Source organism: Acomys minous (assembly GCF_964271855.1).
Source record: "Acomys minous genome assembly, chromosome: 18".
Taxonomy (NCBI): Eukaryota; Metazoa; Chordata; class Mammalia; order Rodentia; family Muridae; genus Acomys; species Acomys minous.
The window spans coordinates 48629250-48642922 of record NC_140501.1 but is presented as its reverse complement, the minus strand read 5'-3'; the positions used below and the strand labels follow the sequence as shown (position 1 = coordinate 48642922).

The following is a 13673-nucleotide window of genomic DNA, read 5'->3' as shown; positions in this document are numbered from 1 at the left end:
GAGATCCAGCCTGGAATGGAAGCCTTCATCTCTTTGAATCTAGAAGAATCACTCTGTATGTTTGTGTGATAGAAAGCAAGGAAAACTGAAGGCGGGGCCAGAGCTGCTGGGGTCTTTTCTGCTCTCCTGATGACACAGGCTGATGGCTCTCTAGGCCTTTGGCCATTCTGTTCTTGCTGACCGACCCCCCATAGTCACCAGGGGTAACTGTGCTCAGAGTTAGGATTGTAAGTTGGGGTATCTGTGTGTCTTTTGGGGATGGACAGGTGGGAAGACAGGCAGGACCTTTGTCCTCCTGTGCCTATGCATCTTCTTTTCCTCCTCTTTCTCCCTCCCAGGGTTTGATATGACGCCCAACTATGTGGACTCCAACCCGACCGGCATTGTGGTGTCTCCCTGGTGCAATTGTCGTGGTAGTGGGAACATGGAAGAAGAGTGCGAGAAGTTCCTCAGGGACTTTACAGAAAACCCATGCCTCCGTAAGTCTGGAAAAACATTCCCACGGCCTCAGGTCCCTCTGTCTCCTACCTGGCAGACATTTCTGCTACTTGGGAGGGAACCTGGAGCTGCCCTGGTCATTTTCCTCTCATCTTGTTGGGATGGCCAATAATACCTGTGGCTCTTCTGCACCTACAGGTCTCGCTACAGAGACCTGAAGTTTTGAGCTCTTGGAGATTTCATACCAGAACCATTGAAGGGCTGCCCTGAGTCTGTCACCAGAGTCTGTAAGCCCGTGGAAAGTCAAGACAGAAGGAATTTAGTTGGCTCTTCTGACAGCATCAGCCAGTTCCCCTTGGAGACCGAGTTTTCTCAAGAGGACCACAGGCACCCTCTCAATGTAGCGGGTCTTTCCTTTTGTAATTGGTGACTTAAAAAAAAAAGGACGTTTAACTGTTGGCCCAAAGGCTATAGGGAGAAGAGGTCACAGTTAAATCCAGCCTGCCTTTGGTCTTTCCAGCCTGACATTTTTTTGCTGATGATGCCACCTGCACACATCATCCTACTTTCTATCCTTTCTTCCTTCTATCCATCTATCTCTTTTTCTTACCCTTGTGTCTGGCACTGGGGATTCAGAGATAGATTCCAGTGCCTGTCATTAAAGGAGGTGTAGGTAGATAAGGTAAACCGAGGAGGTGACTGTGATCCCAGCACAGATGGAAGTTGTAGGGTACAGTTCTCTACGGTGTCAGAGTTCAGATACCCAAGTCCTCCCGCACAAGGGAGGGCTCAAAGCTTCCCAGAGGCTGTATCTCTTGAGGGTAGCTGGGTGTTAGTCGTTTTAAAAGTCTGCTCTGACAGGGTTTCAGGACTCCCTAGAAGAACATAGAGTGATGAGGAGGATGCAGAGAGTCTTGTCACATAGCACTGAAGGTGACCAGGGTAGCATGTATCTGGACTAGAACACAGTGTACTCCTCCTGCAGATATGAAGGCATTTGTGTTTCCTTTCTTGAAAGTCATGGTGGTGGGTGGTTAAAGAATCATGACCAGCACTTGGTGTTGGAATCCAGCCCAACCTAGCTGTGGCGTAGATGTTATTGCAGTTATAGATATGACTTGAGGGATGACCTAATACTGGGACTCCCACGCTGTAGCACATGCCTCAGGAAGAAGACAGTGATGACCTGGGGATAATGACTAGAGGTGGAATCATGAGATATCTGTGAGGTAGTCTCCTCTGACTTCCAGTGAGTGGGTAGGGAGGCACCATGAGCTACTGCCGCCTAAGGTTCGGCTTTGGAAGACTTAGGTATAGAAGACACCTTTAGTACTGGCAATAAAGGGGAGAGAAGCATTGTTGATAATAGGGAGACACACGAAGTCCACAACAACACAGAATGACTTTGAGGTAGAGATTTCTGTAGACACTTGTTGAGTTTTAGGGATGATTTTGTCCACGAAGCCTAATTAGGGTTTTTCACTGGATTAATGTTAGTTGGTGGTTGTCCAGGAAAAGTCAGTGATGTGGAGAGGGAATATGTCTGAGTTTGTGGTGGGGATCAGGTAGTACTTGAATTGGCAAAGGACCTGGAAGACCCTGTGCCTAGGGAGCTGAGAATGGGACCTTCTGCAAGATAGGTCTTCAGTGCTGACCACTAAGATGTTCCCCTCTTCTTGCCTTGGCCAACTGTCTCTCCAGGGCTCCCCTCTCCTTTTCTTTGTAGCAATTCTCATCATGTCACTTTCTTTCCATTTTGGTTTTTCTGTCTTTTCTAGATTTCCTCTTCTATCTTCCTCCCCAACAGAGAGATCATTTTAAGTCTGAAAAGAGCCTTAGCAAAGTCAAATTCTAACACCCTACCATTTTGTCTTCAGCTTCCAGGCTCTTTTGAGAGAGCCGTAGTTAGGAAGGAAGTTGAGGCAGGAATCATGGCAGTGGGTTCTGATTTTGCTGTTTCCATATGTCCTTTCTCCAGGAAATGCCATTCAGGCCTTTGGCAATGGCACAGATGTGAACATGTCTCCCAAAGGCCCCTCATTTCCAGCTACCCAGGCCCCCCGGGTGGAAAAGACACCTTCATTGCCAGATGACCTCAGTGATAGCACCAGCCTGGGGACCAGTGTCATTACCACCTGCACGTCTATCCAGGTGAGGAGTGTACCTCGGAACCTTGGGAGCTGGAGCTTGGGATGGCTCAAGATCTTGAAATGCACCATTGTTTTAGACATGATTTTAGAAACCACTCAACTGGGGCCATTGAAGAAACACCGAAGGTTCTTTGAGATTAGGAGCCTAAGGGGCAGGGAGTTTGGAAAGAACATTAAAAAAAACCCTCTTTATTCATTTAGGCACTTTCTTTGCAAATGTGAAAACACGTGTTGCCACAGTATTGTATTAGACATACCGGGCACAAGAGAAATGTAATAGTTACCACACATCTACTGTCTGCTAACTATCAGCCATTTTTCTGGCAGTTCTCATCTATTGAATTCACAATGAGGTGACAACATTCTTATTCAACATTCTGGAAACTGACCCAGAAGTCTTAGATGACATGCGCAAAATCATGCTACTGATTGTTGGTGGCATGAATTTCAAGCCTCCTTCATCTGACTGCAAAATTTATACTGTCCATTGGATGTCCATGCATCCACGCATCCATGCATCCATGCACCCATCCATCCATGCCATGTGGCTTACAGACTCAGTGCATACTGGGTCTTATATGAGCTTCTAGGGAAACAATGGTGAATGAGGTTGATACTGTAATGGAATGTACAGTGTGCTGGCTAGATTTATGTCAACTTGACACAAACTATAGTCATCTAAGAGGAAGAAACCTCAATTGAGAAAATTCCTCCATAAGATCATGCTGTGGGTCAGCCTGTAGAGCGTTTTCTTAATTAGTGGTTGATAGGGGAAGGTCCAGCCTATTGTGGGTGGTGCCATCCCTGAGCTGGTGGTCCTAGGTTCTATAAGAAAGCAGGCCGAGCAAGCTGTAGGGAGCAAACAGCACTTCTCCACGGCTTCTGCATCAGTGCCTACCTCCAGGTTCCTGGCCTGTTTGAATTCCTGTCCTGGCTAAATGGACTACAATGTGCAAGTGTTAGCCAAATAAACCCATTCCTCCCCTACTTGCTTTTTGGTCATGGTGTTTCATCATAGCCAGAGAAACCCCAACTAAGACATACCATCTTTATGACCTTGAGGGTCAAACAATGATATCCTTCACTATAATAGCTTATCTGCTAAAGAGGTTGATTCTAAGCAGGTCAGATGCCTACTTACTCACACTCATGTAGACATACAGACACACAGACGCACGCACACACACACACACACACACACACACACACACACACACACACACACACACAAACACCTAGAACAAAATATTCGGAAGAAAATCTAGTGTAGAATGTCAAAATGAGCAGGAGGTAAACAGTAAGGTATGTGTAGAACGAACAGGAGATGTTGCAGGCAGTTGACAGTGAGTGACTTGCTGAATACATTACTGGGATCTGGAGAAAATGGGTTAGGGCTAAGCCTACTTAGAAGGCTTGGGAGGACCTGAGATGGTGGGTGGTGTGCTTCTCCAACAAGTAGAATGTAGCATTCATAGCACCAAGAAGAGAACTCGAACAGCTCTGTGTTGGTGACCCTCATGCTTAGGGACCCTCTGTTCCTTCTGCTCCTTGCTGGGGTCTCATTACCAGTGACAGTTACCTGTAAATGCGTTCAGTTGGAGCTTTTCTGTTACTGCCTTCCTCCATTAAGTCACCCTCCCTGATTTGGATGCAGGTGGCCATGTCAGCTTTAGCTACCTCCTCATTGCACTGGGCATACCTGAACGGCTGCTGAGAGAGGGCTCAGGTCCCCATTCCATAGACAGCATCCACTCAATATCATGCTAATGTGGTTGACAACTAGGTTGGTTAGAGCTGTGTCACCTGCCAGAATACCAGGCTCAGGCAAGATTCACTTCTATGCCTTACATGACCCCAGAGGTTACCCTTGACCCCAAGTTTCTTGGGGATAGTTCACCTGTAGAAGAACCACATCAGTAGAAGGCTGTTGCTGCTATACCCTCCCTGTGATTCCTCTGGGCATGGAGAAACTCAGTGCTGTGGTGGAGCCCTCTTCAGTGTCTAATAACTCCCAGTCTCATTCTTTCTCCTTAGAAAGATCAACTCTTTACATACTGATCAACCAGTTACTGTTTTTGTGACCCTGCTGTGTATGATGTGTATACGCAGGTGCACCTGCCATAGCACATATGTAGAGGTCTCCTTCCACCACTGTGTGGGATTCTGGTGCTCAATCCAAGGTTGGCAGGCTTGCACATTAAGCACCTTTACTGGCCATGTCATCTCATGGACACCCGCCCCCATCCCAGTTGGTTTGCTTGTGTTTTTGGTTGCTAAAGCAACCTTGCTTAGTCACCCTGCCCCCACAACATGGGCTTTCAAAGGCTTCAATCTGGGGGTGCATGTCTTAGTCTTGATTTGATTCCAGGGGAGATGATGGACGAGCTAGCTGTATGGGAGATGGTGTGAAAGTGCATTGTATACTGAGAATGCTGCTCAAAGACTGAGTTTAGAAAGCTTGCGCGGGGTGGGTCGGCAGAGTGGGATGCTCTTTAACAAGTGGTTCTTGCAGGTGTGGCCACAGGGATTGTCAACCTGGAACCCATTGACTATGTCACTGAACAGGATACTGTGGACAGCCACTCTAGATGACAAGGAAGAAGATCAGGTCCTTAGGAGAGATCTGCATGCCATTCTTCCGAGTTTCTGCTCAGGATTGCAAAAAGAGTGCTTTTGCATCATCGGCTGGCATCTTTTTAGGGAACCTCTTTCACCCAGGCCAAGCTGCTCTGTCCTGGCTCAGCTGGGGGCTGGCTGGCCTGAGTGGTCTGCTTCTTCCCACCCTACACCCTTCTCCTGTCTATCACTGAAATTTGCGATCTCTCTGACTGATGGTGTCTATGGTGGTCCTGATACTGTCCATGAGAGTTCAGTAACACATGACTATAAAGAGTCCCTGAGTGAGGTCAGAGCAGGATGCTCAGGTCAGAATTGGGGGACACCTATGCACTCCAAAATACAGCTTGGAAGATTGTTTCCTATCTTCCCTCATCTAGCTCTCCTTCCTTGGGGAAACTCAAGGGGCCCCTAGAGATAGCAGCCTGATGGGAACCCAGCGAGTAGGTCTAGATGTTAAGACTGCAAGGATCCTTTAACATCCCTTTCCTAAATGGAGGGTCCTAGGGTGGGCAATAGCTTGTTTGTGGCCTCATGTGGCTACATGAGCAGAGCCGAGACCTGGGCCTCTAGTTGCCTTGTGTCTCCCCACTCTCAAGCATGCTTTGCCCAAAAAGTGGATGTGGGATTGAGAACTCTTGTTCTTATTGGAGGCCTGCAGGACTGGGATGCAGGAATTTATATAGCATATGGCAGTGCCGAACTGGTACTGGTACTTTGTCCAGCCTATCTTATGTAGACTCAGGCTGTTTATTAAAGACAACCCAACAGTGGCCCCCTTCATGTGGCCTTCTGGCTCTGGAACTTTGAGAACTTCTGGTATGTTCTGAGGTGGTCTCCAGCCTCAGGATCTGTCCATATCTGAACCTTGTGTAAATGTCCTTGTCTTTCCCTCCACCCTATGGGCGGGCCAGTCTTTGATAACCAAGACTTTTGTTTCTGAAGTCTGAGGCAGGAGATTGCCCCATCACCTCTTGGACAATTGGAAAGAGGTTTAGAGGGTTGCTCTAGCAGCCCTCACCTGACGTCTGAGGCAGACATTGCACGCAGTGACATTTCTCTCTCTTTATCCATCCCATCCTCTTGCTGTGTGATTGCTGTGTGGGTCTTTCTCCCAGGCCCAGTGGGACTGAAGCATGGGACTGGTATACACGTTGGCACATGCCTTTGCTTCTTAAAAAAAAAAACTAACTGCATATCACTCTATCCTTGCCACTGAGACTGAGAACCTCAATCAACCAGTACCCTCTTCTTCATAAGAGTGGGACAGACAGGGGTTTAGGGTAAGAGGGCTTGTATTGTGTGGCAGTGTAAGCTGAGGACTAGCCAGCAAGGGAAAAGCTGCTGGCAGGCCTGCAGGAATTAGAGGGACATTGAGTCCGAGTCCATGGTTTGGAGTAAACAAGGGTGTGGTGGGCAGAGGAAAGGGCCAAGCAGATGACTTAGGATGTTTGCATATTGTGCCATACGCAGCATCGTTGACAGTCATGACAGTCAATCTGGCTGCAAACGCCTGAAATGGAAACATATACAGACCCATGGCTTTGACCTGGAAGAAATACAGCTGTGTGGGGAGGAGTGGGTCCTGTATATGTGAAATAGGCAGAAAGGGATGAGCGGCGAGATCTTGATAAACTCTGACCTTGCTTGGAGCCAAGATTGTAGGGGTTTCTGACAACGGGTGGAGATTGGCAAGGGGGGAATACAGGAAGGCCTATTGGAAGAGTCCTGTGACACTCATAGTCCCAGGCTTGAAAAGAAAGCATACAAGTGAGAGAGACAGCCAAAGGCTTAAGGCTGGGGATGAGGCCTAGGAGGGAGCTGGCTCCCTCTGCTTGCCCAGCAGGCTGCCCACATAGTCACTAATGTGTGGACCAAACCAGAGAGACTCTTCGGACTTCAAGGCTTGGCTTTGGGAGGTAGCCTGGGGACTTCCTGCTAACTTAGTGGGTAGAAAGGACCTCCCTGGGAGAAAGTTCTAGAAGGGTGAAATGTGCAGGTGTGGGGGCCCCTTTCTGTATGTACCTGAACCTGATTTTTTTTTTCATGCTTCTGGTGGCTGTCAGGAGTTAGCTTTTTCCACATCTGCATTTGCATCTGTCCAGTCACGGAGCGCTCTGGCTGCCCCACCTTAGCTAATTGTTTATGTGAGTGGTTCTCTTAGCTCTTATTTTTCTTAAGGCAACAGACTATTTTAAAACTATTTTATGAGTACCTCTAAAATACACGAATAAAAGAAAGACAGGGTACCTTTGATTGGAATGAGACAAGGATCTTGAATCCTATGGGGCTGCCTGACTCTGGGATTTATATGGGTTCCATATTCAGTGAACATAGAAAGGGGTGGGGAAGGACACAGGACTAAGCCAAGGAACCCCAGAAGGCAGGCCAGGCTTGCCACACCTGATAATTAGAATCAAAAGTGATGCTGGGTGCAAGTAGATTCTTGGTGGTACACAGGAAGGACAGATGTGACATGCTGAGGCTTAGTGTAGCAGAGGGTGCCAGGTGGGAGACTGTGAAGACAGCACAGCTTCTGAGAGGAGGTGACATGTTCTCTCTGCAGTGGCTGCCCAGAGTGTGGCTAGAGTGGCGCTGTGCCTTGAGGAGGAGAAGCTCGTTGCTGGGGATTCAAGGGCTAAAGCCCATGACTCTCTGAAGAGACTAGCAGTTGGTGGCTTGGCTGGGCCAGATCGTGCCACCTGGGGACAGTGGGGACACTGTAGTCTTAAGCAGGTTCCTCCTGGGTCTGATTCTTCTTTTTCCTCCAGTCTGGATTATCACCAGACTCTCTTGGCCTTGGTTTCAGTGTGACAGCTGGGGCCTCACTCAGTTGACCAGATGCCCGGGATGATCGGTGGCCTAGTGTCCAAGAGATTATTGATAAATCTGGCCAAGAATAGTGACTTCTGCATAATTTCTAGGGCTTCCTAGGTGCTTCTCGTGGACAGAGTGTCCTCACAATTGCTGTGAGAACTAAGCTATCTGAAGCCAGGATAGACGCTCCATGTCTGTGGTTGTCTGTAGTTTGTTCTGACGGGTCTCTATCACAGGGTTGGTAACAGAACATCCTTTGTGATGTTGTGAACATCCTTTGGTTCTGCTGCCAAACTAGTTACGTCAAGGTAACTGGCTCAATACTAAACCTGACTTTTCTCTCATCCCTCATGGCGTCTATGCATTGCCCAGGTGCACACATCTGTTTGGGTGGAAATGGCCAAACACAGTTGCCAAATCCCTAATGTTAGTGACAGGCATCACTAATTAACCACAGCTCTCTTCTCTCCTGACCTCAGATGAGGGCTGCTAATCTTTTCCTCCATAGCTCTCCAGCAGCAATGGCCAATGATGAGCTGGTGCCCAGTGGCCATTTTTTTCTCTGTGGCATTTATTCATTTGCACTTGCATGCACTTAGTAAAAACATTAGCTGAGTTGCTGTTAGGAGCCAAACACTACTCAGCGCAAGGGAAAGACGTGTTCTCTGCCTTTGGGGAGTTGTGAGTAGTGTTCAGGGATGTGGAATGGCTGGTGACCACAGAATGCTGCAAACCAGAGATCCAAGTTTTCTGCAGGAGCCAGGGTAAAAACGGCAAGGGTTTCAGAGGGAGCAGGGTGCTTTGTGCTACATTAGACCCAGCCAGTGCTCACAGTAAGTGACAACACTGGATAAAACCTGGACCCAAGCAGCGTGGTAATCTGTCATGCCTTCTTTCCGTAGGAGCAAGGACTAAAGGCCAACAACTCCAAAGAGTTAAGCATGTGCTTCGCAGAGGTGAGTGGGGACAAAATGGGGGGTGGGTACTTGAGGATGGCCCAGAGGAACTGCTCTTTCGGTGACCTTTGAACTTAGAGCCCTTGGGTCAGCTGAACTTCTGACTTGACTTGAACGTGTGCAAGGACTCACTCTGCTGGCACGGCAGAGGCTACACAGCCAGAGCCTGTGGGCATCTCCTTGTGCATGACAAGCAGTCATTCTGAGCAGAGGCCCTCTCACACGTCCCTCTGAGACAAGTGGGTTGAGTACTTTCTTAGTTCTAGCTCTGTGATGGTTACAGGGCAGAGAAGGAGAGAAAGACCCAGACTCTAGAAGAAGCCTCTTCTTGTTTGGGAGTGTGGGAATGACTCATAGACCCAGGATGATAGCCCAGGTCAGAGGAGAAGGCTGGTGCAAGATTCTCTGAAAGGGAGAAGCTCTGTTGGATGTGTAGGGTGGGTGATTGATGGGGGAAGAGCATCCTAGCCATCAGGAGCAGGGTGAAGGTGGCCTTCTCCCCTCCCTGTCAGTAATCAGGCCCGTATGGACCTGAAGCTTCATCTCTTTGAAGTCTTTTTTTGTTTGTTTACTGGTTTTGAAATAGGATCTTACCTTACTGCCTTTGAACTCATTTTGTACCCAGGGCTAGCCTTGAACTTATTTTCCTACTCCTGCCTCCACCCCCGCCGAATGCCGGGATTGTAAACTTGTGCCAATTTTCCCATTCTTCTCTGGGGCACACCCCACCATTCCCAATGTAGGGGCTGCCACTTCGTTTACTGGGGACTGCTGCCCAGAGTCTTGAGGCTTAGAAGAGAGAAGCTATCATTTGCTCCTGTCCCTAGAGGCACAGCTCTACCCTTAGAGTGCCCGGGAGGCTCAAGAGGGTCTCTGAGTGGCTAGGGAGGCAGGCCCAGAACAGACAGTTTTTTGGTATGTCCATTTCTTTGTCTGACCACAAACTTTCTGATGCTGATGGGCTTTTGTTTATTTTGTATGTGCCTCCTCTGCCGTTGGACCAGCTCACGACAAACATCAGCCCAGGGAGTAAAAAGGTCATCAGACTTAACTCAGGCTCCAGCAGGTCCAGACTGTCGGCTGCCTTGACCACCCTCCCACTCCTGATGCTGACCTTGGCCTTGTAGGCCACTGGAACCCAGCACAAAAGTTCTTCAAGCAACCCAGATGTGAACCCCCGCCTGACAAAATGGAAACACACACACACACACACACACACACACACACACACACATTTGCACACACAGGTCAGACAGACAGACAGACAGACACACACACGTGTGCACACACACACAGAGGTCAGACAGACAGACAGACAGACAGACACACACACACACACACAAACACATACAAACACACTTTCCTTGCAAAAACAGTTTTTTTCCTATGTTGTCTCCGAACCTTTCTCCTCCCAAGTTTCTTCTCTGGAGAAGTTTTTCTAAACCAAACAGACAAGCAGGCGGGCAGCAGGAAGCCTGCCCAGAGATCCCTTGCAAGGGACACCCAGCATCAAGGAGGGCTCAAGGCTCTGGAGCGACTCTTTTCTCTCTACTGGTGTTTTCTCTCTGGACCAGATGAGATTCTACTGTGGAAGTGACTTTGCCGTGCCTGATGTGGACTGGGGAAAGGACAGTTGCAGCTGCCTACTCTGGGGTCCTGCCCAGGGCCTCACAGAGAGTCTCAGCAAGGAAGCAGGGCTGGCCACAAGGACCTTGTCACCTCTTCCTCTTGGCTTCAAAGATGGAGATGGTTTGCTGCCACCCTCAGCCCCCATGTGGCCTCGTGGGTCTGAGTGTGGAGTGGGGACCCCGATGGTTGCTCCATGCCGAGGTGCCTGTAGCATAGCTGGGGTTGGGAGCCCTAACAGGAGGAAGCTCCTTTGGGGGAAGGAGCGAGCCTTGGTTAAGGACACCAGCTCCAAGGTGCACCTTCCTCATTCTTGCCAGGAATCTTGAAGTCAAAGAGAAATGATCCTCTGTTGGCTTTTCTTTTGTTTTTGTTTTTGTTTTTGTTTTTTTTTGTGGGTCCATTAGGCGGGTCTCCCTTGGGAGAAGGGTTCTTGAATGGGGCTGGGGAGACCACTAACACTCTAACACTCCAGTGGGCTCCCAAGCTTTCCCCTTCTCTCGTCTCCTTGTTTCTACTTTCTCTTTCCTCATTTCTGCGACATTCATCCACTGTCTGTACATACTGGGCCTCCTTTCTCAACATATGTGTATATCCATATATTCTGTGATTTCCTCTTTCTTTGATTTTTTTTAAGAAACAAAACTATGGAAATAATACCCTACAGATGAGCGAAAATGTATTATTGTAAAATTTATTTTTTTTAATAATGTTGTCTATGATGGGAGGAAAGGTACCAGGCCCCCTGAGCTCTGGTCCAGTTGGGCTAATGGGGCTGTGGCCGGGGATTCCCGATTGCATTCACTCTTAACCAAGCTCCAATAAACGTACTAGGAAGCGAGTTGCCTTGTGCCTCACTCCTATGTGACTCCACCTGTGTGTTGTTCTTGGCCCAGTACCACCTACTGAATGCTCACCTGAGGGTCTCACTCGCCTGGGGCATGTTTGTATATATGTGGATGCATGTGCTGGCTGGCTTGTGTGTGTGTGTGTGCTGGTGTGTCTGGCCTGCATGTCCAGGTATGGGTGATGGATGGACCTTACATAGGAGATTATTATTATGTTTTAACTTGGTGGGTCTGGGATCTGGGGCTGTGTTGAGTCTGTGGGGTCTTGTCCCCTCCTGCCTCACCTTCCCAGTCAAGACTGATGTCTCTTGCCGTAAGATCTGAAGAGAATGGAGACAGAAGTGAAGTGGGAGGATTGAGAGAGATGCCCTGGCATCAATCAATTCTGGCTTATGTTTTTGTTTTTAAGCAGCCTGGGTGGCCTTGTCTACCTTATATATAATGTAGTGGTGTCTCCTTAGGATTTCTGATCTACCTGTAATGTGTCACTGGACCTTTAATCCTTGAATCTCACCATAAAAAGATGATGATTCTTAGTGTTTGGGGATCGAGATGCAAAAGAGCAAGCAGTTTTTCCCTCTCTCTCTCCCTTTCTTCCATCTTTCTCTATTTTTCACACAGACACTAGTTGGATCTGGGACTGCATATACATATGCATCATATATATGTATATATACACACATGTACATGTATACACATACATATATGTGTATATATGTATATACATATATGTGTGTACACACATATGCATATATACACACACATATACATATACATATGGAAAAACTAGCCTCCATTTTCAGGGCTGCCTGTGAACCTGCCTTGTCATCCCATTGGGTGATGTCATTTTCAGCTTCTCAGTCCTGGTTCTGCTCAAATGGCTCTTACTGATTGTACAAATGTTAGTAACATCTGTTCACAGTAGTGACACTGCCATGTCATGCTCCAGCTTCAGGCTGGAGGAAGGACGGCGAGCCAGCCAGCCCTCTTCCCTGCCCCCTCTGCCTTACTGTGATGGCCACTTGAGAACACATGGGTATTGTGATCATCAAAGACCGCACAGGTTTAGAAGGGAATTTCTGGAGAGCTCTGGGAAATGGAGGGTAACGTAATTGGAAGGGGACCCAAAGAAGACTGGAGCAGAAAGTAGCCAACATCTGAGGAACACTGGGGCCTGGACACTGAGATGGAAGCTGGGGACAGTTAAAGGCAAAGAAACGGTAGGATCAGGAACAGGCTGAAGGGACCCACATAGAGCAAGTTTAGGTTGCTTTGAGGTTATGTGATGACCCTAGGTCCCTGAGTGCTTACTTCAGTCACCAGACATAAGGACATTAGCATCTTTAGCTACTGGCTCCTGTCCTCACCCAGGGAATGAATCTGTCTGCAAGGCTGCCACAGCTCACGTTCCTTGATATTCAAAGGCCTTGGTAAGTCTGAAGCTACCTCTCAGAGCTTCCCCACTTGCTGGGGGAACATCTGTCATTTGTGGTTATACTCAGGCAAGAGCCGAGATGTGAGCTTTCTGTTGCCTCTTGCCTCAGCAGGCCTCCTTTCTTGCAGCGCCAGGCTAGGCTGAAGGGCTAAAGAAGCCTGCAGTAGGGGTATGAGAAGGTCTTCGTTCATGAACTCAATATCCTGGACACCATGGGAGCAGTGTTGCCTGCCTCACTCTGACCTTGTGGAAATCTTCACAGTCAAGTCTCTGCCTTGTGTTGGAACTAGTCACAGGGCCATTGTCTTTAATTCCTGAGTCCCCAAAGCCTGCCTTTGCAAAGGAAAAACAGGCTTCCCGGGGATGAGCTCAAACTCGATTTTACTGTTGCTTCCTGGAAACAAGTGTTGTATGGGATCTTAGGCCCTGATGTGTCCAAAAGACCCTCCTGATGCAGGCAAGCCAAGATGGCCCCCTTCTGCTGAGATGCCCACTGTGGAGTCTGGCTTCAGCTGTCCAGTGCCAGGCCTGCTGTTCCCTGGCACTCTGGTTTGATATGCCACTTGCTGTAGCCTGACTTTGTTCCAAAGCTGCTTCTTTATGCATGCATACGTGTGTGTGTGTGTGTGTGTGTGTGTGTGTGTATGCATGTATATATATATATCTTGGTTTCTAGTCGTGGACTGTCAAACGCTGAAATGAGACAGACTTTCCTTTGCTCCCAGAAGAGCGAAGTTTCAGGGTTGCCTCCTGGCTGGAGACATTTTTGGTCCAGAATTTTCTAATT

The 13673-nt window shown here is 48.3% G+C and overlaps 1 protein-coding gene across 3 annotated transcripts in view; it reads left to right on the top strand.

The window, feature by feature from the left end:
• GFRA2 (GDNF family receptor alpha 2) overlaps positions 1-11476 on the top strand; it is a 92003-nt gene extending 80527 nt beyond the window's left edge. For all 3 annotated transcript variants that reach the window (XM_084768135.1, XM_084768136.1, XM_084768137.1), the window contains 4 exons: positions 339-479; positions 2417-2589; positions 8924-8977; positions 9982-11476. In XM_084768135.1, coding sequence (XP_084624261.1) covers positions 339-479; positions 2417-2589; positions 8924-8977; positions 9982-10104 — 491 coding nt within the window. In that variant the 3' untranslated portion in view covers positions 10105-11476. The remainder of the gene's footprint in view (positions 1-338; positions 480-2416; positions 2590-8923; positions 8978-9981) is intronic.
• The last annotated feature ends 2197 nt before the right edge of the window (positions 11477-13673 follow it).